Here is a 25,059-nt window from a genome sequence, read left to right as displayed (position 1 = left end):
TAACACAGTGAAACCCCGTCTCTACTGAAAAATACAAAAAAACTAGCCGGGTGAGTTGGCGGCCGCCTGTAGTCCCAGCTACTTGGGAGGCTGAGGCAGGAGAATGGCGTAAACCCGGGAGGCAGAGCTTGCAGTGAGCTGAGATCCGGCCACTGCACTCCAGCCCGGGCGACAGAGCGAGACTCCGTCTCAAAAAAAAAAAAAAAAAAAAAAGTTTAAATTACCATCTCTTTTGTACTATCCATCAAATAATACTTTCTATACAAATCGAATAGTTTTTATTTTGTCATTAAGAGTTACAGATTTTCTTTGTTTGGAAGCACATTGCTCTGTTGCCTTTCTAAAATGAGGTGAAATTAAGCAAAGATGTAAAGAAACAGAGACACTGAGATAGGCTAATAAGGAAGACAAGATATAATTCATTTTATTTGATCGAACGCAGAATAATATAAGGATATTGATGCTAAATGAATGATTTATGAACAAAATAAGATTTTAAAAATTGGGAAATGTTTTTAAGTTCGAAGACTTATTTTCAGGGAGCAAAATTCTATTTAAATTTGCCTCTTCTCATGGTGCTGCTGATCACCATTTTGTGTTTAAGGCTAGTGCCATAATTTGTAACATTTTTCAGTTAGTGTTAATATTACTCGGTCAATCTACTGTTATGCAATTAAGTATTTGTTAGCTGTCGGTGAAGTTTTCATTTATTACCTTTTATTGTATATTGGACAATGTAAAAACAATCAGATAAATATTTTGTTTGCATTAATTTTTCTCACTTTTCCTTAGGCCTTGATGTTAAAAGTGAAGCGTGTCAGCGATTTTTCCGAGATGGGCTAACAATATCATTCACTAAAATCCTTACAGATGAAGCAGTGAGTGGCTGGAAGTTCGAAATTCATGTGAGTCTTGTGTTTGACTTTAAAGGATCAGATTTACATAGTGATGCCAGTGATTGGGGAGGGGTATATGTATGTATGTGTGGCTGTGTTATATTTATTCTGTTATAATTGAATTAAAAGGTCTAAAAATGAAAAACTTAAAAATGTTTATAAATTAAGTCTCTTGAAGGCAGCATGGTCATTTAGAATAAGCATGAGATTTACAGTTAAACTTGGGTTTAATCTCTCCCCTGGGATCTCAAGTGTCTGTGACCTTAGGCAAGTCATCACATTTCATTGAAAATGTAATGCTATCAATTGTAAGGTACATCACTGTTTTATGGCCTATTAAGAAAAATACTCAAGATGGGACATTTCATATACATCTGGGACACCAAAGGGTCAGTGTAGAGGTAAATGAGAAAGAACTTGCTATGCAGAAAGGGACAGCAAAAAACCCTGCATGTCTTAACCTTGGCACTTGGTGGAGGGAGGGATTTAAAAAAAAAAAAAAAAAAAAAGTGAAAATCTAAACCACAAGCCAGTATTTACACAGTTTTGTAGTCTGAATTCAAATTATAGTTGTGATACAAAAAGCCCTTTAAGTGGAAAATGTAAGGTGGTCTCAGGTTGATAGTGCCCCCAAGTGACTAACAGAAGCAAACACAATTCCTCTTTGCAAATCCCTTCCATTTAGGAAAACAGTAATGTATTATTCATTGATTATAAGATAGAGTCAGATTCCAGAGATCTTAAAAAGTGAAAAAAAAGTATATGTCTCAGACTGATAAAATGCCATAATTACTCTAAGTCTCTGTTACTTTTGTTTTTTGTGTGTGTGTGTTTTTTTTTTCCTGAGACAGAGTCTCGCTCTGTCTCCCAGGCTCCCAGGCTCCCAGGCTGGAGTGCAGTGGTGCGATCTCAGCTCCCTGCAACCTCCGCCTCCCAGGTTGAAGCGACTCTCCTGCCTCAGCCTCCCGAGTAGCTGGAACTTAGGTGTGCGCCACCACGCCTGGCTAATTTTTGTATTTTTAGGAGAGATGGGGTTTCACCATGTTGGCCAGGCTGGTCTTGAACTCCTGTCCTCAAGTGATCCGCCTGCCTCAGCCTCCCAAAGTGCTGGGATTACAGGTGTGAGCCCCCATGCCCGGCCTCTGTTCTTTTGTATACTGTGGAAGTGGTCATGTCAAGCAGATAATGTTTTTGTGGCCTGTAACCTATTTCCCAAATATGACCATAGCATAAAAATTCCGCATTTTCTAGCCAGTGGCTCATGCCTGTAATCCCAGTACTTTGGGAGGCCGAGGCAGGAGGATCACCTGAGGTCCCGAGTTTGAGACCAGCCTGACCAACATGGAGAAACCCCGTCTCTACTAAAAATACAACATTAGCCGGGTGTGGTGGCGCATGCCTGTAATCCCATCTACTCTGGAGGCTGGGGCTGGAGAATGGCTTGAACCTGGGAGGTGGAGGTTGCTGTGAGCTGAGATCGTGCCATTGCACGCCAGCCTGGGCAATAAGAGCGAAACTCCATCTCAAAAAAAAAAAAAATTCCACATTTTCTGATTTAACATGTAATTTTATAGGTGTAGAAAGGGAAACTTTGGAAGTGGCGTCAGACTTTTGCATTTGACATTTAGCTAGCAAATTTATCTTGGATGATTGACCTGTTGTATTTTATTTATTTTTATTTTTTGAGTCAGAGTCTTGCTCTGTTGCCCAGGCTGGAGTGCAGTGGCGCCATCTTGGCTTCCTTGGAACCTCTGCCTCCTGGGTTCAAGCTGTTCTCATGCTTCAGCCTCCTGAGTAGCTGGGACTACAGGCACATGCCAGCACACGTGGCTAATTTTTGTATTTTTAGTAGAGACACGGTTTCACCCTGTTGCCCAGGCTGATCTCAAACTCCTGGCCTGAAATGATCCACTCTCCTCAGCCTCCCAAAGTGTTGGGATTAACAGTCGTGAGCCACTGTGCTCAGCTTGACATACTGTTTAGATTTTAGAATTGCTGCCTCTTGTGTACAAATTCCAGAGAGAAAAAATAGTAACTTGCATCTTATCTGTGGACGTAGAGCAGGAATAGATAACTTACGGTGCCTCTTGTATTTTTTAAGCCATAGCAAATGGCTTTTGAAAGTACCATATAAATTATGAAGTAAACAAATTCTAACTTGTCCTTTGATAATCAGTTTGATCCCAGTATTAATTAAATGGTTAGAAAAATGGAGAGATCATTATTTGTTAGGATACGATTAATATTGAAGATGTTTCTGTTTGAAATTGCAGTGTTTTGATCTTGTAAATTGCCTTTCCTCCTCATGTAACAGAGGTGTATTATTAACAATACTCATCGTCTGGTGGAGCTATGTGTGGCCAAGTTGTCCCAAGACTGGTTTCCACTTTTAGAACTTCTTGCCATGGCCTTAAATCCTCATTGCAAATTCCATATCTACAATGGTACACGTCCATGTGAATCAGTTTCCTCAAGTGTTCAGTTGCCTGAAGATGAACTCTTTGCTCGTTCTCCAGACCCACGATCACCAAAGGTGTGTTGGTTTGTTATTTTCAAAATTAAATAATACAATTGTTTTGCTCTGACACAGAATCTTCAGTGATCTGTATTTAAAGTGTGACAATGAAATAACACTTTAAATGAAAATACACTCAACCAGAAGCCTTTTTCGTAGCTTTGTCATTCTGGTTCTGTCTTTGTTTTTTCTGCATGTATAATTATCCCCATTGTCTTCTGTCTAGCCTCTTTAGAAGTAGTCATAATTTGGGTTAGTAGGAAACACTGTATTTTTTCTTTGAAATAGAGTAGGAGATTATTTCTTTGACCAAGGACTCAAGTGTTGTTCTGTAGGGCCATGATCATTTTAGGCATTCCAAGATTTTGACTCCACAATCAAGTATATCCTCTAAATACCTAATAATACATCATAAAATTACAGAAATTGTTAATGAAATCAATATAGTAAATCTTCCAAATCTCACTTACATATCTATATTCGGTACATAAATGTAAATTTTCTATATTGGTGTAAACAGACTATATACTGTGAAAACTTCATCCCGAAATGCTGCTTCTTTTAATAAATATTAAGTAATTTAAAAATTTTAGATTTTAGGGAGACATTTTTAATATTATAGGTCTTGTACAAATTTCCCTTTTTCTATCCAGCCAGAAAAATTTGTCATACATTATGCAGAACTTGGTTTATTCTACTAATAAGCTGAGGTTATCAAAAATATGTCAAACATAAGTTGAGATTTTCTGATATTTCCCAGTTCATATAGTTGCCACTAGATGGCTTATTTTTGCTTGAGTAGATCCGGTTAATATCTTAATAATGGCAATCTTCAAAATGAAAATTTTAATCTATACCTGTATTTCTTTTTAAATTTTACTTTTTTTTTTTTTTTTGCTCTATGTGCCAGTAATCCACAACTTAAGAGACTCACAGGAAACAGAACTTGATTTGGCAATGCTAAATGTAAAATTTTTAGATGACTTCTGGTTGAAGATAGTTTTATATCTTCGAAGTATAGTTCTTGCTATTAAACTTATAAAATACAGCGACTGGGAGAGTAGTTAGCCTTTCAAAGCCTTCAAGAGTACAATTTTTAAAAATATAGCCCAAAATATAGTTGTGAATCAGGGAGAAGCATATTCTGTGGAGTTACCTACACATTTACTTGCTGTTGAAGTAAGATAAATTTTATACAGCTAAACAAGTCTTCTATAAATCTGATTAAAAGGGGACATATTTGGCAGAATCTTCAACCATGTCCCTAGTTGGATGCAGATGTCATGATATAATGAAAAATCTAAGGGATATATAATAGCCTCCATATGTTTTTTTATCCTGTTCTTCAAAGGTGGTAGTGGCAAAATTCAGATCATCAGATTTAGTCGATGGAGGTAAACTTTCTAAGCTGTAGATTCACTTTCGGATACTGTTTGTAATGAGTTTCATTTACCTTTGAGAAATTTGAGTTACAGAGCTTAAAAGTCTGTTTTATTAGGAATATTTTTGAGTCTTAATCTTAATCATTTTCTGGAGCTCTTGGTAGGTCTTCTGTTCTACTTCAAATTCTCTCTACACCCCCTACCCTCCTGGGACATTGAACCTCTGTGGCCTCAACTTTTGACCCATGAGAAAGCTAAAGCTGTCAGGACTATCTCTGAGAGTGTTTCCTGTTCCCCATCTTCCCCTAAGATGTTTGAAGATGTTTAAATGAGATTATTTATTCAAACATTTAAAATATAATAAAAACTTCATTGGTTGTGACAAAAGGTCTCAGGTAAAATTCACCATGCTATCTTTGAGAAAAGGAACTTGTAGTAATAGAAAACTGTGTGGAAAGCATATGGTGAATTGTAGGCTATGTGGTCATTTTGAATTTTCTATTTAGGGCGACTGATCTTTCTCTGCCAGTCTTGACAACTTAGAGCCAGAGAAGGAAAGCTGTTGTTGGCAGCTGCTGAAGCTAGCCTATTAGCCTCAGTTTGAAGCACTCTATCTGAATATTCCCAATTGTTTAAGTGTACATTGCAGCCAAAGAAATACAGAAAGATTAGCTTTAGACTAATTCTTTACTGTGTCCACACCTGCTGTTTTATAAATATTGTTAACTATCAAGTATATCAATCTAATACTCTCATTATAGTTACTGAAGAAATAAAATATATTACATAATGAGCATGTACTTTCTTACAATTGCTGAATGACAAAAGGGATCTGGTGAATTAAGTACTCAAGAGTTTTAATGGTTTTGAATTAGCCTTTCATGACTAAAAAGGAAAACACTGTTATCTTATATTGAAATATGGTAATGGATTTATTAGAGAATTTAGTTCATTCATATTCTTTTAAAACCATATAAAAATTAGCAGTAGGCCAGGCAAGGTGGCTCACGCCTGTAATCCTAGCACTTTGGGAGGCCAAGACGGGTGGATCACCTAAAGTCAGGAGTTCGAGACCAGCCTGGTCAACATGGTGAAACCCCATCTCTACTAAAAATACAAAAATTAGCCAGGTGTGGTGGTGCGTGGCTATAATCACAGCTACTTGAGAGGCTGAGGCAGGAGAATCGCTTGAACCCAGGAGGCAGAGGTTGCTGTGAGCCGATATCGCACCATTGCACTCCAGCCTGGGCGACGAGTAAAACTCCATCTCAAAAAAAAAAAAAAAAAGAACACTAGCATTAGCTATCATATTTTCTTTTTAAACAAACATTGGAAATACAGCCATTTATTTAGCATCTTTACTTTTTCCTATATATTTTTTTAAAAAAGTTGTAGAAATTATTTTTGCTTAAGGCTTAGAAGAGAAATTGTCTCTTTTGTCCCTTGTTTTCCAGTGGCTTCTAAAACATGGCCTAAATTTTAGAAGGTGGCAAGGTGTGAAAGGTTTTCTTAGGTACATTAATTTCTACGTATATTTGATTCTTATATCTGTATAGCCTTTTAATTCATCTTAAGTTTTTACATACAGACATGCTTTTAGCCTCACAACTGTTGTTTTGTGCCAGCTGTATGGTACTTTGAGCTACAGCTCTTCCTTAGTTCATCCTGTTGCATGGTGTTACTTCTAAGATAAGGAGAACTGGGTGCAATTCGTATAAGCAAAAGTATCAACCAGCATATTCTACTTAGGAACAATAGATACTAATACCAGGCCTTACTTTTTAATTGACAATTCACTCTCAGGCTATTAGTTACTATGTTTATAGAGAAATTTTAATATTTTACAACTAAACAAGAAGTAGATTCAAAATTCATTACTAAGTAGCTGCTGCTTAACTCTCTTGAAGTCTATCTGCCTCCTGAAAATTATTTTAATATAAAAGACTTTCCAGTAATTAGAAGGTATTCATTCTTATATGGTGGGATATCTGAAATAGGAGCATGTCTTCTAATTCCTGTTCACCACTTACATTGGTACAAACAGACCGAACTATGCCCCAGTGATTTAATCTATACTTGCTACGTATACTGCTTCTGTCTCACAGATGGAATTACTGTGAACAAAATGCAATGTTTTGTGGTCCTTTGAAAGATGATTTGTTTTACTGAATTTACTATTTCTAGTATATTTCAAGAAGGCTTTAGTGCTTTTTACCCCTTGAAGTAGGAAGTTAACTTTTTTCATTAATTGTGTTACAGGGTTGGCTAGTGGATCTTCTCAACAAATTTGGCACTTTAAATGGGTTCCAGATTTTGCATGATCGTTTTATTAATGGATCAGCATTAAACGTTCAAATAATTGCAGCCCTTATTAAGTAAGTTACATTTAAAAATCAATGTTTAGTGCACTGTAGAATTGCTGGTTTTTGCTTCATAAAAATTGGGTTTTTCAAGTGTGGTTTCTTCAACTAATAACTTGGATTTTTAAAAAGTAATAGAGTTTAGTCCTAAATTGATTTTAAGAAATTGCGTATTTACAGGAGTTTTATATCTTTCTTATTTCAGACCATTTGGGCAATGCTATGAGTTTCTCACTCTTCATACAGTGAAAAAGTACTTTCTTCCAATAATAGAAATGGTTCCACAGTTTTTAGAAAACTTAACTGATGAAGAACTGAAAAAGGAAGCAAAGAATGAAGCCAAAAATGATGCTCTTTCAATGATTATTAAATCTTTGAAGAATTTAGCTTCAAGGGTTCCAGGACAAGAAGAAACTGTTAAAAACTTAGAAATATTTAGGTTAAAAATGATACTTAGGTAAGATACTTACCTCTTGAAATAATTATTTATGCCGATTTTAGAATCATACTTATCACTGAATTTTTCTTACAGATTATTGCAAATTTCTTCTTTCAATGGAAAGATGAATGCCCTGAATGAAGTTAATAAGGTGATATCTAGTGTGTCATACTATACCCATCGACATGGTAATCCTGAGGAGGAAGAGTGGCTCACAGCTGAACGAATGGCAGTGAGTCTTTCGATTCTTCTTTATATGAATAAGAATCTACTTAAGACAAAAAATTAGAATAGCTCTAGCTAAAAAAATTAGTAGTAGTAACATTTTAAAGTAAACTGGAATTGGGAGGTGTTTTGATTTATGACTCTGTTAATCCCGAGAACTTTTTGAAATAACATAGTTTATTATTTGGTAGTGATATGAGTAACTTTAAAACATCTTTGATAAACTTAGTGATGAATGTGGCGTTCTGAAGTAATTACTAGTTTGTTGGAGAGTGGGAAGTTGGTTGAAATGGAGTAGGTAGAGTTGATCTAGAAAATGGATTGGGTAGTATCTGCTACCTTATAAAGTGGCCTATTGTTCATTTGCCATTTACAGTTAAACGTTTTAAAACAGGAAATAAAATTACCAGAATAAGATCTACACAAATTGTTTCATCACGATTTTGAGAATTTTATTTTGATACTGAAATTTTAGGAAACTTTATGTACCATAGATACTTTGTATGATATTGTTTTGAAATGAGTAAGTATGCCATCTAAGTTACAGTGCCAATATTTTTTGAATGTATATTGTGTGACAGTCTTGGGAAAACATCTGTAGGAGAACTGTCCTTGCCCTCAAGGAGCCCTCACTTTAATAGGGGAGATAGTGATTAGAGTGTGTTAAAATGTATGTGGAGACTGCTTAGATACTGCCGTGTTAGGGGGTCGGGGTAGACATTTAGTTTCATACATATGATGTACGTATCTGCCTCGTGGAAAGTCCAGCACAGAGCTATTCAAAGTGTGGTCTGAAGACTGGTGCTGGTTCTTGAACAAGTCCTAGGTAGGACAGAAAACAGCAGTGAAGTGTTTAGAAACTTTAGTTGCAGTTTGACATTGTGACATTCTTACTGTGTTTTACAAAAGTATCTGTGGCTCTGCAGTGGCTCACACATGTAATCCCAGTACTTTGGGAGGCCGAGGAGAGATTGCTTGAGGTCAGGAGTTCAAGACCAGCCTGGGCAACAAAGCAAGACCCTGTCTTTATATTAAAAATATATGTGTATATATGTAGAATAACATAAAAACAACTATCTGCAACAGATTAGACATTAAAAACTGGCTCTTTATCAGCTGAGACATGTACTTCTCTAGCACATTTTGGGCCTAACTACTTTTTATTCTCAGTAAGCTAAATACTGCAAAATCATATAGTGTGGATTACTCCCTGTTTGTAGCATGAGTTAGCACTTTATTCTATTGCTGTAGATCAAATGAATGCTAGTTGAGCAAGCTAGCACAGTGTTACAGAAAAACAGACTGTGGAAGCATATGACTTGATTCATATTCCAATTCTAGCATCTGTGAGCCTGTTTACATTTTGTAATATAATAATGTATCTCTGACTAGGATTGTTTGGAAAATTAAAGAGAGAATGGATAAGCAGTAATAGTGCCTAGAATGTGATAATTGTTCATAAATGAAAGTAAAAAATAGAATGCCTTTTTACCCAAGGTCAAAACATAATTCTGGGGCAAAATTGGGATAAAGAACCAAAGATCCTAAAATTGGTCCTGTACCCACCCTACCATGGTGATTGTGTACTTAAATAATATTTTTCTGAGTAAATGCTGGAGTGTAGAATCTTTTTAATTTCAGTATTTCTAATTTATGGGAAGATTTCTGTATGTGCAAAATTGTTATAAAATTTCATAATTTTCCATTAAAGCAACACATAAGTATATTTTATCAGTATTATATTTTGTAAATGTGTTTTAAATTTCCTTATATTTAATAATAGTGTAAGCAATTAAGAAAAAATTGTTTTAATTTCTGCTTTCAAACACGTTTTTGAATTAACATTTAGGAATGGATACAGCAGAACAATATCTTATCCATAGTGTTGCGAGATAGTCTTCATCAGCCACAATATGTAGAAAAGTTGGAGAAGATTCTTCGTTTTGTCATCAAAGAAAAAGCTCTGACCTTACAGGACCTTGATAATATCTGGGCAGCACAGGTAAGGAATTTAAAGTGATGGCTATTTAGTTTTTTAAATAAAGATACTAAAAACTGAATAAATACAGTAGTAGCTGTCATGAAGTGGATGCAGGCTTGTATTGTTTGACTTTGAGAACATTTAAATGCTTGTTACCTTGCCAGGAATCTTTTTGAAATAACCAATAATCTTTTAAAAATAAAAATATTCTTTTATCTGTATTTGATAAAGGTTGAGAATTTGTCAGTGACTTTTTTTTTCTTTTTCTTTTTCTTTTTCTTTTTTTTCTTTCTTTCTTTTTGGAACGGAGTCTTGCTGTGTTGCCCAGGCTGGAGTGCAGTGGCACGATCTTGGCTCACTGCAAGCTCTGCCTCCCAGATTCACGCCATTCTCCTGCCTCAGCCTCCCAAGTAGCTGGGACTACAGGTGCCTGCCACCACACCCAGTTAATTTTTCATAATTTTTAGTAGAGGCAGGGTTTCACTGTGTTAGCCAGGCTGGTCTCGATCTCCTGACTTCGTGATCCACCCGCCTCGGTGTCCCAAAGTGCTGAGATTACAGGTGTGAGCCACCGCGCCCGGCTGTCTGTGGTTTTAAATAAAGGTGCAAACAGTAAAATCATAAGGAGTGTCTATTGAAAGAGAGTAAAGACATCTGTAATTGGTTTCTTCATAGATTTAATAGAAAGCAAAAACCTCCAGTGTCTGGAGAATTAAATCACTTGATTATTTATAAAGACCTGTAACAATTATTCCAGAGGATTTATAACTCTTCAGAAGGATTAGTAACCTTTTTAGTTTTTGAGTTGGAGACTGCAACTCCTTCTACTAATGACAGTTTTCTAATCATGGATTTCTTGGGAAGCATTATTGAGTTGTAGATTATAAAGCTTTGTTTTTTTTAGTTGATAAAAACCAAGAAAACAGCTTTTCCTTTGAGTGCTTAAGGTTCCAGTTTTGAAACAATATTGTTAGTGTGCCTTATTTTTCTTTCTTTTTTTTTTTTTTTTTGGTGAGACAGAGTCTCACTCTGTCGCCCAGGCTGGAGTGCGCTGGCGCAATCTCGGCTCACTGCAAGCTCCGCCTCCCAGGTTCACGCCATTCTCCTGCCTCAGCCTCCCGAGTAGCTAGGACTACAGGCGCCCACCACCACGCCTGGCTAATTTTTTGTATTTTTAGTAGAGACGGGGTTTCACCGTGTTAGCCAGGATGGTCTCGATCTCCTGACCTTGTGATCCACCCGCCTCAGCCTCCCAAAGTGCTGGAATTACAGGCGTGAGCCACCACGCCTGGCCTAGTGTGCCTTATTTTTCTGTTTGCAATATTAAAATTGTCATGTTAAATTAAATAAATTGTATTAAAGGTTTGTATGAACTGCCAAAGTACACATTAGCTATATTTATTATATCATGAAATTAAGTTGCCAGGTTTTAGATGGCAGTTCTAAAGCATTTTATAATGTTAGGTTTTTTTTTTTTTTTGGAAACAGAGTTTCGCTCTGTTGCCCAGGCTGGAGTGCAGTGACTTGGTAACAGCTCACTGCAACCTCCACCTTCTGGGTTCAAGTGATTCTCCTGCCTCAGCCTCCCGAGTATGTGGGATTGTAGGCATTTGTCACCACGCGGGCTGTGTTAGGAATTTTCTTGTGTTACACAGTTAAATGAAGGAGATAAGAGTACTTTATTAATAGTTGTCAGTAAGCAGTACACACTACTTAATCTGTTACTCAGATTCTAGTGTGTTGTGATTTTGTTTTTGTTTTTCAATAGGCAGGGAAACATGAAGCCATTGTGAAGAATGTACATGATCTCCTGGCAAAATTGGCATGGGATTTTTCTCCTGAACAACTTGATCATCTTTTTGATTGTTTTAAGGTAATTGTTAACATAGCAAAATATTACCTTTCTATTTCAAATATAATTGATTAATTAGATCTGTGAATTACTTTTAGCCAATAAATACTTCAATAGAAATCCCATTAAACAGTCTGTGGTGTGAAGGAATTGGCCATTGTTTTCTTTTCCAACGAGAACTTGGTGTTCATTTTCTTAAGAGCCCCCATAAGGGAAACTCAGGCTATCACTTTTTACTTCTTTCCCTGGTAGTTTCTATTTTAGTTACAGGTTCAAGGAAATTGTAGGACTACAGGGAAGGATGATTGGTTGCAATAAACAGTAAGATGACAGCAAGAGAATACCAATATCTTGGTATTCTGGGGTCATATGTACAAGCAAAATATGAGTTAATCAAAATGTAACTGATAAGGTAGCCCAAGAACTCGTCCTACAGTCATATCTGCATTAATGCCATCATGTTGGGTTTTGAGGCCATGTTTTGTAACATCTTTGATTAGTTTCCAGGGTTAGGCTTGTGAAAGCTCAAGTGGTTAGTGAATTTGTGGATTAAGAACATAAAGACTTTTTGGCAGTTTGCACTAAGGGGTGTTCTATTAACAACTGGCATTAGATCATTAGGTCACCAAGGTTTCTTGTTAAAAATAGCAATTATACCGACTAGTGGGAACATAAATTGCTATAGCCACTTTGGGAACTACTTGGTATTTCTGGTAAAGTTTAAGATTCTCATAACTCATCAGTTTGACTTCTGAATATACACTTGAGAAACTCATGCTTATGTACACCAGGGTACGTGTTCAACAACACTTGTAGCAGAATTACTTGTAATAGCGAAAAAACCTGCTATGTAGGATAGATGAAGCATAGAATAGATAAATTATGGAATGTTCATACAGTGCAATATTTCACGGCAATGAAAGAGCAACTCAACCATATGGAGGAGTCTAATAAACAGAAGGTTGAAGAAAGGAATAAAGCCACACAGTAATTCATACATCTTGATTACATTAATGTAAAGTTCTGAAATGGGCACAGCTGGTTTCTGGGGCGTTACTTGCCATGTATTATTTTTTACCTGGGTACTAGTTACCCAGGTGTTTACATTGTGTACCGTAATGTTGGTATATGCTCGTACTTTTCTAGATGCGTATTTCACAGTAGAAGAAAAAATACCATTTTTACTGGCTTCCATCACAGACATATTAAATCAGATCAGTAGGTACTGAAAGCCAAGAGTCTGTATTTTAAGCAAGTTTCACAGACAAGTCTTAGGGTCATTAAAGCTTTGCTTTATGGAAAAATCGCTGCTTTATGGAAAATTTTATTTTGAAGGGAACAAAGTATTGAGTGAATCTTTTGTGTGGTTTTTATATATTTTGTTTCTATGCATGTAAAAGTAAAACTTATTTTTTCCATCCATTGAAATATCTCAAAGGCAGCTGAGGAAATAATAGAATTGGTCATCATGGGCACTGTAAAGATAAAGACTTTTGAAATGATATGTGACCAGTGATGCCTTTGATGAGAGAAGTAAAAAAAGGGATTGATTGTTTATTGTGTCTCCTGTATCCCTCCTCTTCTCAGGATAGTCTAAATACAATAATGGTCTTAATATAATAATAACTCTTCATGTTTTTTCCCCTTTGGCTTAACATATGTTTATTGAGCACTTGTCATTTCGTAACAAGCACTTTTTTCCCAAGGTGTTGGTAAATCTGGCAATTCTTATGGAGTGTTGAAAGTTTCTGCTAAAGATGATTTTGAAAGGAAGCAATGAAGTCTGAGTCACCTTGTGATTCTTTGCAGATTGCAACCAAATGATTCCATCCTTCTGGGTTAGGCTTTGCTTTATGTCCTTGGCCTAGTTTTTAAACATTAGTCTAGTTTTTAAACATTTGAGTTCTAAGTAAGTTTCATATCTTTGCCAGCACTTGTTCGTGTCAGAGTTCTGAATTTTTGACAATCTTCTTGGTGTTTGAAATGTTACCTCGTTGTGCTTTTAGTTTTTATATCCCTTGATCAATGATGAGATTGAGTATCTTTTTGTATATTTTTTGAGCTGTTCACTTTTTTTTTTTTCTCCCTTTTGGTGAATGCCTGTTCAAGTCTTTTGTCTATTCCCCCACCCCCAGCCCCATGGCATTATTTGTATTTTTTTGGATTGTAGTTCTTGATATATTTTGAATGCTAATCCTTGTCAGTTCAAGAGTTACAAATAATTTCTCCCAGTTTGGTTATCTTTTTCACTCACTCGATGGTTGCATTGGTTGAACAGATGTTCTTAATTTCTCCTTTCATGTAGTTTGTATCTCTAAAAGATGAGTACATGAAAAAATTCACAATACCATTATCTACCTAAAAAACAGTAATTCCTTAATATCATAGTGTTAAAACTTACAGTTGTCTTAGATCATACGTCTTCATTTTAGAAGTGAGTTTTGATCAGGATCCTGGTGTAGTCCATGTGTATGTCTTTTAAGTCTCTTTGAAACTAGCTTCCTTCTTTTTTACTTTCCCTGCAATTTATTTGTTGAAGAAACTGGATCGTTTGTTGCCTTGGTGTCTGTCAATAGTTTTGATACAGAAGGTTTTGTTTTTTATTTTACTAGAGCATATCTTAAGTGGTGGTGTGCTTTTCCTTGAGGAGGAATACCTAGTTGTCTCTCTTTTTGTTATGTGAGCCAGATGTTTTTAATTGTAATCTGATATTTAAGTCTTACATTCTTAGCCGTTGTCATATTTCTTTTGTTATTTTGTGTAGACTGAAAGGAAATAGAAACGGGCGCTCACATCATCTTTGAAGACGTACCATATTAGTAATTCCATTGAACGGATCTTCTCTCATTAACTTAATCGTTCTTTTTTTTTTTTTTTTTTTTTTTTTGAGACAGAATCTCTCTCTGTCACCCAGACTGGAGTGCAGTGGCACGATCCCAGCTCACTGCCTCCTGGATTCAAGCAATTCTCCTGTCTCAGCCTCCCGAGTAGCTGGGATTACAGGCATGCGCCACCACGCTCAGCTAATTCTGTATATTTAGTAGAGATGGGGTTTCACCATGTTAGCCAGGCTGATCTTGAACTCCCGACCTCAGGTGATCCGCCCGCCTGTGTCTCCCAAAGTGCTGGGATTATAGGCGTGAGCCACTGCGCCCAGTCAGCTTAATCGTTCTTCTACTGTTTGATGTGTTAGGTTCATTGCAGTTTATTTTCTAATAAACACTGATTAGCAACTTAGTCCATTTTCTGCTGCTATAACAACACCACAGACTGGGTAATTTATAAAGAACAGGATTTTATTTGGCTTATGGTTCTGGAGGTTGGGAAGTACAAGAGGCATGGTGCCAGCTTAATCATGAGTTTTGGAGGGGACATTCAAACCATAGCAGTAACTTTACTCATAAAGCTTTTCCCATGTTGCTTAGCAGCATCCCTGGTCTCTACTCACTAAATGCCATTAGTACCCTGCCCTTCCACAAGCATGATAACCATGTTGTATTACAGTACCATTTTAGAGGTTTTAAAAAAATGTATTTTAGAGTTTTTAATTGGGTGTCTTCTAAATTGAAATAATGTATCATTTATTTTTCATTTTTGGAATTTACCCTGTAAAAAAATACCAGGCTAACTGTATTTTCAGATCTCACTTGAATAATTCTGTGCTTAGCTACATTTCTTTTGATGAATTTGAATATAGTTAACCTGGTGACAACTTATGAAGTGGTGACTAAATATGTGTTTTCACGTCACTTAATTTTTTTCCAGGCCAGTTGGACAAATGCGAGTAAAAAGCAACGTGAAAAGCTACTTGAGCTGATACGTCGTCTTGCAGAAGATGATAAAGATGGTGTGATGGCACACAAAGTGTTGAACCTTCTGTGGAATCTGGCTCACAGTGATGATGTGCCTGTAGATATCATGGACCTGGCTCTCAGTGCCCACATAAAAATACTAGATTACAGTTGCTCCCAGGTAAGAGTATACTGCTTTGCTCACTTTTTGTCACCTTTCCCCTTCCCCCTTCAGTTAGGATGGCTTAGTTACAGAATAGTTCTATGTTACTCTGACATTGTTAGTTTTTAAATGATCTTCCAGAGTTGAACAAAAAATTCATTAGTCTGCCTTCCTTAGAATGTGTACATCAAGGTTTTGTGACTCATCTGAAAAGCATTTTAGTCTCCTTAGGAGAAAGTATAAACAGAACAGATTATACAGTGGTGGTATTACCAAGTGTATGGTTCTGAAATGCCAGTTTTGAATAGAATTCGAATATTAAAGCTGATTAGGGACTTCAGAGGGAAGAGAAATGAGGTTTTCTTTGCTCATAGGGAAGTTAAGAAAAATTAATAGAATTTCCTAACCGTTAAAACATTTAGTGCCTCCACAATGAGCAAATCACACAATTTCCCTACAGTCTAATTTGTAGCATGTGTATTTTTTAACACATGGTAAAGTGAACATTGAGTAATTTCTCACATGTTAATAAAACTATTTGTTACACTGATGGACTGGTATTTAGGTAAGAGCCAAGGAAAGCTCAGGAAGGTGTATTAATGTAGATACTACTCAGGTTTTGACTGTGATTATTTGTGACAGTTCATTAAGTATTCAGCAAATTAAATAGTAATAAAGGCCTTGAGTATAAATTATTTCATTAAATCAAGGGTCCTTCTGAGGAGTCTTGAATCAGAGCAGTACATTTGCTATCAGGGCTTTTAACTGGTAACTTCTCTTTTAAATATCTATTAGTATCAGTGCCCGGCATAGTGATTTACACATTCATTCATGAATAGTTACTGAATTTCACTGAATTTAGTAGACTGTTGCCTTTTTTAACTTCAACTTTCATTTATTGTTTGGGAAAAAATTTTTTAAAGTCATTCTCCAACTGCCACCTTTTCCCTTCTGCTTGCCAAAACTGCTGTCAAAGTGTACATTTGATCATAAATATTTTCATGGCCTTAAAAATGTACACACTATTAAACTCAGCAATTCTACTTAGATAAATTTCTTCTCAGAAATAGTGAAAAAGGATACAAAGAGGTACCCACAAGGACATTCATTAGTGTTTATGGACATGAACATGTGGAAGCCTCCTGAATAATTATTATTATTATTATTATTTTTTTTTGAGACGGAGTCTTGTTCTGTTGCCCAGGCTGGAGAGTACAGTGGTGCAATCTTGGCTCACTGCAACCTCCGCCTCCCAGGTTCAAGCAATTTTCCTGCCTTGGCCTCCCCAGTAGCTGGGATTACGGACGCGTGCCACCACGCCCAGCTAATTGTTTTGTATTTTTAGTAGAGACTGGGTTTCACCATGTTGGCCAGGCTGGTCTCGAACTCCTGACCTCAAGTGATCCACCCGCCTCGGCCTCCCAAAGTGGTGGGATTATAGGCATGAGCCACAGCTCCCAGCTGTGAATAATTACTAATAGTTTATACAAGGTTGTATTATGGAGCCATTAAAAGGATTAATATCACTTAAGAGTATGATCCTAATTTTGCTACCAAAAAAGGAATATCTGCATTACAAAATAATACCAAACTTGAGGGGTTTCAGGAAAAAGAAAAAAAAAAAAAAAACCTCCACAAAATTGTTTTCCTTTCCTTGTATGCAAAAGTAAAATAATCCGAGCTTACAAAATTGTTAGTCACACAAACTTGCAGTTGTGATTACTATTGACTTTAGGGGAAGAGCTGAAGTAACTTAAGGTTTGAGAAGTAAAATATCATAATGGAAATAATTTTGAGTTTATAACATTCTTAATTTAATTTTTAACAGTTTATGTCTGCCTCTCTCCTTTTTCTCTCCTTGTATGTATGTTTCTTTATTTTGATTTTGGTGGTGATTTTTAAATGTAGTTGTCATTGTATTTATTTTCTTAGTCAAATATACATTTTCAGTGTTCTTCACTCTACTAAAAGATGGCCCATTTAGAGTAGAGTAACAGTCAGGGTCTTGTTATGTATTAATTCTGGATTTTATGATATGGTAGAATCTCTTAAAATACTGGCTAAATACCTACCCTCTGGCAAACTTGGAAAATCAAACTTTCTGTCAGTGTGACTAATACTTAGGATCTGCAGTATGTGCAGATCAATTTCAGTCCATATAATACAAAGCTTTTGTAACAGTGCTGGGCTTTTTGGAGTTTTGGTAGTAAATGTGAAATAAAAACAAACTTAAAGCTTTTATTATTTAAACTCTTTACTATAATTACAACATGATGCTTGTGTTGCTAATCTTAAAAGAAAAGCTTTTATTTTACAATTCTCAAAATAATTTGAAAATAAAATTCTCCTGAGTATTGATCTGTTTAAAACATTGAAATCATTTGTTTAAGGACCGTGATACACAAAAGATCCAATGGATAGATCGCTTTATAGAAGAACTTCGCACAAATGACAAATGGGTTATTCCCGCCCTGAAACAGATTAGAGAAATTTGTAGTTTGTTTGGTGAAGCGCCTCAAAATTTGAGGTAAGACTTTTTAACATAGAAAATTTCAATATTTAAATTTATGTTCTTTATTGAAAAGAAACAGCATATCGGCTGGCAAATGCAAATTTTTCAATTAGTGGAGTGAGAAGAGGCTATATAAGAAGTGTTTGAAACAAAAGAATCCTTTATTATATCTATCTCCTTTGTTTTATTAATGAGGAAGTAAGCCACAGTTAAGTGATAAATATCAGAATCAAGATAATATTGCTTTTGGGTTCTTGGTTCAGAATTATTATTATATACATACCGTATTTCCAGCAAGTATGCCAAGAAGTTTCATGGCATGTCTTTAAAAGTTGGATTAGACCACAAGGACATTTAAATTGATGAAAGATGACAAGATATAGTTTCATAATTTTTAAACATTTGTTTTAGCTAAATTTCTTTTTAATAGCTGTCTTTATACTATCTTAGGTGTCAAATTTTGGTTACTGAAATAGTTTGTCCTATTTTCTGGTAATAGAGTTGGAACTGATAACATGAAAAGGAAAAATAATGTGAAGAGAAAGAGAGCAGGGTGCAATAGAAGGAATATTCACAGTGGAGTCAGGATTTCTAGGTGTGAATCTTGGGTCAAACCAGTAATTTAATCTTGTAAAAATTCTGTAAAGAATCATGTTTGGCCTAGTGTGGTGGCCCACCCCTATAATCCTAGAACTTTGGGAGGCCGAGGAGGGTGGATCACCTGAGGCCAGGAGTTTGAGACCAGCCTGGCCAACATGGCGAAACCCTGTCTTTACTAAAAATACAGAAATAAGCCAGGCGTGGTGGCATGCGCCTATGGTCCCAGCTACTCGGGAGGCTGAGGCACTAGAATCGCTTGAGCCTGGGAGGCAGAGGTTGCAGTGAACTGAGATTGAACCACTGCATTCCAGCTTGAGCAACAGAGTGAGACTGTCTCAAAAAAAAAAAAAAAAACCCATGTTTTGTTTATATGTAAGATTAAATGAGTGCCGGGATCCTTTACAGCTCTACATTACTATGATTATAGCTCAGACAGAAAGAGAAAAGGTCATGTATATGTCTTTATTTAAACAGTTGAACTTTGTCTCACTTTTTTCCCTAAGGCTAGAAAAAAATATCAAATTGGAAAAGCTATGCAGATGTAAACATTGTAAGAAATTGAGACATATATCTCATTAACAATAATATTTATTTGAGGGCGTATTTTGAGTATGTTTGGCCCATCGTACGTATGACTTTCGGCCTTTCTCAAATGAATGCATTTGGCTTTCGAAGTAGACACAGTAGTTTACATAGTCTTCCAAGAATAGTGGCCTCGTCTCCCCTAAAATAGTAGTAATGGATGTGAAAGTTGATTGGTTTCAGCAAAGGTAGCAAAACAGATTAGGTTTCAATAAAGATAGCAAAACAGATTAGTCTTTGTGGTGACACCTGTGGGCAAACTTGGCTACAGAGTGTCCCAGGATGTTTTCTTAAATAGCTAATAATTAATAAAATTCTTCCTTACAACTGTAGCATAATTTTTGTGATGCTAGTCTTGCAAAAAAAGTTTCTATTTTATAATTTTGGTAATAATTAAGTAACACAAGCACGTTGGTACTATTATAGGATAGAAAATAGTCATTGAGGTATACTCCCATTTGGTGAAGTTGGTGAATACTGATGGATGCTTTTTGTGTAAAATAAGAATAATGTAATAAATGTCTTATTTTTTGAAGAGTTTAAGTTAGTTGTGATATTTTCATTAAAAAAAGTAAATGTACAAAAGTATAATTTTTAAATTATTAAATCAGTAGCTAAGAATTTAGATAGTACGAACTCTTCTGATTACAACAGAGTTTAATTGCCTAATTATATTGTTAAGTTCTTCTCGTTTCAGTCAAACTCAGCGAAGTCCCCATGTGTTTTATCGCCATGACTTAATCAATCAACTTCAACACAATCATGCCCTAGTTACTTTGGTAGCAGAAAACCTTGCAACTTACATGGAAAGCATGAGACTATATGCTAGAGGTATGTATTGTAAGCTAAAATAAACTATGGGAAATAGCAGTGACCTTTTTTTGCATTAATTACCTTAGAAATATAAATCATGTTCCTTTATGGGTTTAAGATCCACTATTACTCCCAACTGTTAGACATCCTAAACTCCAGGCCAGCAGTTTAAGGGTCTTCACTAAGTGCTTGCCTTCCCCCATTCTCTTTGTTAAATAGATTTTTCTTCCCTGCCTTGGGAGCTCTGCCTGCCTTTATTACAGTTGATTGCTACCTTCTTAGGAATGTACTTGACTCATTTTCAACCTTTATCTCCTTTACCACCACCTTTAACTTTTTAAAAGGAAACTTGTTTTGTCTATGTCTGTTCTTACATTATAGTTCTTTTATAATCCCAAGCTTATGTTTTGTAAGTGCTTCGAGACTCCATGAATTTAAAAAACATAAGAGTAGAGATGGGAGGCTGGCTATAAGAATCTAGATGTTTACATTGGCATTCAAAGTGTGAAATTGTTTGAACATGTTTAGGATAAAGTTTCCTGTGATTTCAACAGATCCTGATTATAAGTGCTTGCCATATGTGGAGCCTTGTGTCAATGCTCTTTTGCCCTCTGACAGTTATGTCAGTCTGTGTGTGCAAGAGTAGGGATGGCTTCTCAGTATATACTATTCCTCCTCTGTCTTATGACAAATTCATGCCCCTTTCCCCATTGATACTTTGTAGTTTCAAGTTTGCTTCCAGAGCAGTATATAAGAAGAAAATACTGTATTACCAATGTTAGTGATAGAGTTAAACATACTGATTACTCAACTTACCATTCATTTAACATGTTATGTAGGATTTGCAGAAGCCCATAGTGTGTGTATGTTAAAAATGAGAATATTTATAATACTCAATATTTGAGGAGTAGGCTTTTGACATTATTGAATAAAATCCCCTGGTGCTTATGAATTACCAGATTTTTGCTTAATACTTACATACATTTCCTAATGAAATTCAGATAAACATAAAAATTAAGCAACTCTTCTGATACTTCTGGTAATAGTGTTGACTCTTTGTTCTTCCATTTATCCCCTCGGGGCCAATAGATTATAGAGCTAGACAAGCAATCTAAGTGTTAGGCAGCCGATGAGCAACAGACAGTGATCTGAGCATTGCAGTCCTAGGTTCTTTCTAAGCAGTATAATAGAACGATCAAGGCAGTACAGCCATGTGATTTATGTTCTATACCAAAGGTACTCAAAATCATTGAGATAAAAAAGAGGTTTATGTGTAGTAGGGTTTAGTATATTATGATTATAATCTCTTCCTGGTGGTACAAAGCCCTCATGATTGCCAAGGAGGGCCTTCCCCCAGAGTAGAGCCATATAATCCATATGTGCTGCGTTTTCAGTATGTTTTTTTTTTTTTTTTGAGACGGAGTCTCGCTCTGTCGCCCAGGCTGGAGTGCAGTGGCCGGATCTCAGCTCACTGCAAGCTCCGCCTCCCGGGTTCACGCCATTCTCCGGCCTCAGCCTCCCGAGTAGCTGGGACTACAGGCGCTGCCACCTCGCCCGGCTATTTTTTTTGTATTTCTTAGTAGAGACGGGGTTTCACCGTGTTAGCCAGGATGGTCTCGATCTCCTGACCTCGTGATCCGCCCATCTCGGCCTCCCAAAGTGCTGGGATTACAGGCTTGAGCCACCGCGCCCGGCCCATATGTGCTTTAATGCTGATTTTTATTTACTTCATTTGCATGTGGTGGTTAATTTCATTGTCAGAGGTCAGGAACCCTACTGTCTTACTAGGGTTTTTTCTGCTACATTGTAGTACAATTCTACTTGAGTTACTGCCTCATCTCAACTTCGTTGTCACAGGAATGTTGTCACATTCTTCAGTTTTTCCTCCTTATGTTGTCTGTATATCTACAGACTGAGAGATGTGAGTCTGCATAGTCAGGTTGCCTAGGTCTGAAACATGACCCAAACATATTAGCTGTATGACTGTGGGCAGGTTATTCATGCTAGAATAATGTCTGGCACATAGTAAATTCCCCTCTGAATTTTAACATCATACCTTTTCTTTCTCCTAACCTTGGTACCTTTTCTTCTTCCAATTTATTACACTACTCTTGATTAATACTGATGAGTCTGGAGATACTTAAATATGGGGGTGGGGGAAAATAATTTTTAAAACTAGTAAAATTCTTCTATTAAACTTTTTACAACGTCAAATCACTTCTGTGGTAACATCATCCAGTAACATTTCTAAATTTGCAATTCTAAAGTGAATTATGGTTTTTGCCTCTATAATAAAAGTGATAGATGAATCCCATTAGGTATGAGGCATTAGGTTACTTGGCATGATAACATCAGGCTTCCACAGTTCACTGATATTCTCAATTTCTGATAACCATTTTACCAATGGTTTGTCCTGCCTGTCTTTTATCTTCACTAGCATCTTTAGCTTTGTGGGGAAAAACATTTCCTCAGTAAGCATGATTAGCTGATTTTACCCCCATAAACATTATTTAGATAAAAGAATGAACTTAGTAAAATTCTCTACAGTATTTACTCAGGTTCTCACTACAGGTGCTTTCATACACTGGTGCTTACTTAAATTATTCTTTAAAAGTTTTTCATATGCATACAATAAAGTATAAATCACCTTTTAGTTTTCACTTAAGTTTTAACTCATTGGTAGAATAGTCAATTCTACTGACTTCAGTACTTATTGAAAGTTTAATTTACCATTTTTTCTTATTTCTGGATACAGTTGGACGACCCAACTTCACTGTAGGTCAGATTTTTGCACTCTGTTTACTTAGGACTGCCACCTTCTGTTACTTCTTCCCAGTCTTTTCCATCCAACAGTAACAGTTTTTAGGAACATTTTCCACACAAAAGGATTTCTTTGTGAGTGTCATTCACCAGCAGTGCTATGTTAGGATGCAGATCCTGTGCTAGATTTTCTCACTTCTGACTCATTCCTACACATGAACCATGAAATACTGTTAAGTCTGTGTGGCTTCTGTGTGGTTTAAAAATAATTAAATATTATCCATTTTGTGAACAATTTATACCTTCCTGGAGAAACGACTGTTTTCAGGCCTGGAACAGGGAAAGTACAACATGATCCTTGACCATCCTATTCCAGAAAGTAAAGTGTTCAACTTTTCTTACATGTTGACATGTCAGAAGGACACAGGAGTTGGCTTTCACTGGCCATAATTAGGTCAAAATTAGTAATGAAAATATGAAAATACTCATGTAAACAAAAATGCTGACTAACAAATGCAGAGTATATGATGAAAATAAACCCAAGGGGGTGAGGATTTTCATATCTGGAATGGCAGAGTAAAATGTTCAGCAGGCCTTAACGAAACAGCCATTTAACTGGAGATAAATATTAAAAATAGTCATTTAGAGTACCTGAAAATTGTCCTAAGGGAGTATAGCAAATGGGAAAACACTCAAGAAAATCTGTTAAATCTGCAAAACAGTAAGAGTCTGTAGCATTTGAGCCACAACTTGTTCTGTTCTCCCATGTTCAGATCCAGCTTTCTTGTGTGGAAACTCTACTCCAGGCAGGTATGACTAAGAAGCAGGGGCTCCCTCTCCCCACGGCTGCCAGTCTAGGGGCTATAGTTTGACCACATGAGGTGTAGGCTACTGGCATTTCTGATCCTTTTCAGCCCTATGTGACAGAAGCTCTGTTCCAGGCAGTCATGTCCAAGAAAACTGAGACTCTTTTACCTCACTCAGTGCCTACTTGTAGGATAAATGCTTTACTTAAGGCATGACAGACTGAGAATACTGGGGCTCTGATTATCCCCAACCTAGCTTGCTCACAGGGTGGAAATTATATGTCAGGGAGTGCAATCTGAGAAAATCATAGTTTGATCCCACACCCCCAACACCAGCACCTGCTCTTAAAGCAGGGATATCATTTTGGGAGAAGCTAGCTGCTGTCCTCCCTCTATCTCCTGAACAGTAGCATAGATGTTCTGTCCAGATGGAGAGATAAGGTGTGAGGATGCTGTGCTCAGCAGTTGTGCTTGAGGAGACCATCTTTCTTTGGACCAGACCATACCGTGCATGCCTAAGGGTATTATCACAAATGGAGATTTGGGTGATGAAGAATTAAGAAAGTGCTTGTGGCTCCCTTGTACTGGTATCAGCAAGTCACAGGATGAGCAACCAGAAGTTTAACAGAAAGATCTAGATAAAGAGATAGCCAAGACAAGCCCTCTTGTGATCACAGTCAACCCTGGGGGTCAGGAATGATACGTGTATGCATTAGGCTGCACCTAAGCAGAAACCATCAGAACTGGACACGGGACAAATTGAAAACATTCCCCAAGCTTCATGTTGATCCATCACCAAAGGGTGAAAGCCTCACCGGTACAGTGGACTTAAATACAGCTCTGACCAAACAGAGCACTGGGTGAATAATAAGCTACCCTGACTCAGGGGCAACTCTTTAGGAAGCCAGATGTGAAAATTACATGTATCTCTGGCAGTCTGGAAGACTGTGTATATATCATTGCATCCTTACAGTAAGACTGCATCCTTAGCTGGAGTGATTGAGAAGGGAACATGCAAGCTACTCGTCTCCGAATGAACATAGGACAAAAACATAAACTTTTTGAGTGGTGTGATAGCAGCCTCCAAGCCACGCAGGCATCCAGTGGTAAAGGGTAAAAATCTACTAGTCAAGGAGGCTTAAGCACAGGGTTTGGCCAGTAAAGGGCTTATACTGACCCAGGGACAACTCCTAGGTAGGCAGGCTAAAGGATTAAAAGGAGGAGGAAAACATCTGGACAGAGCTGTCGGAAGCTGTGCACTGTGAGGGAAATAGACTACAGTCTATTTCCCATAGTCATAGCCCAGTCACTAAACAAGCAAGCAAATGGGTGGGGGAAGGGAGATCAGTATTCAGGTTGTTATTGTATATCTAACATATCCA

General features: G+C 36.7%; 1 protein-coding gene across 6 annotated transcripts in view; it reads left to right on the top strand.

Moving 5' to 3' along the window:
• USP9X (ubiquitin specific peptidase 9 X-linked) overlaps positions 1-25,059 on the top strand; it is a 149,399-nt gene that overhangs the window by 48,459 nt on the left and 75,881 nt on the right. For 4 of the 6 annotated variants that reach the window (XR_004180896.1, XM_031661020.1, XM_031661019.1 and 1 more), the window contains exons 5-14: positions 793-905; positions 3,211-3,429; positions 7,053-7,168; positions 7,359-7,610; positions 7,686-7,824; positions 9,667-9,819; positions 11,567-11,671; positions 15,416-15,622; positions 17,995-18,131; positions 19,981-20,129. Coding sequence is in view for 5 of the 6 variants with exons in the window: in XM_031661020.1 (XP_031516880.1) it covers positions 793-905; positions 3,211-3,429; positions 7,053-7,168; positions 7,359-7,610; positions 7,686-7,824; positions 9,667-9,819; positions 11,567-11,671; positions 15,416-15,622; positions 17,995-18,131; positions 19,981-20,129 (1,590 nt within the window). In the remaining variant the exon portion in view is untranslated. The remainder of the gene's footprint in view (positions 1-792; positions 906-3,210; positions 3,430-7,052; positions 7,169-7,358; positions 7,611-7,685; positions 7,825-9,666; positions 9,820-11,566; positions 11,672-15,415; positions 15,623-17,994; positions 18,132-19,980; positions 20,130-25,059) is intronic. The other 2 variants (XM_031661021.1, XM_031661023.1) reach the window with 1 other exon arrangement.

This window comes from Papio anubis, chromosome X, assembly GCF_008728515.1.
Source record: "Papio anubis isolate 15944 chromosome X, Panubis1.0, whole genome shotgun sequence".
Lineage (NCBI taxonomy): Eukaryota > Metazoa > Chordata > Mammalia > Primates > Cercopithecidae > Papio > Papio anubis.
Note: the sequence above shows the minus strand (reverse complement) of the source record. Positions and strands in the feature narration are given on the sequence as shown.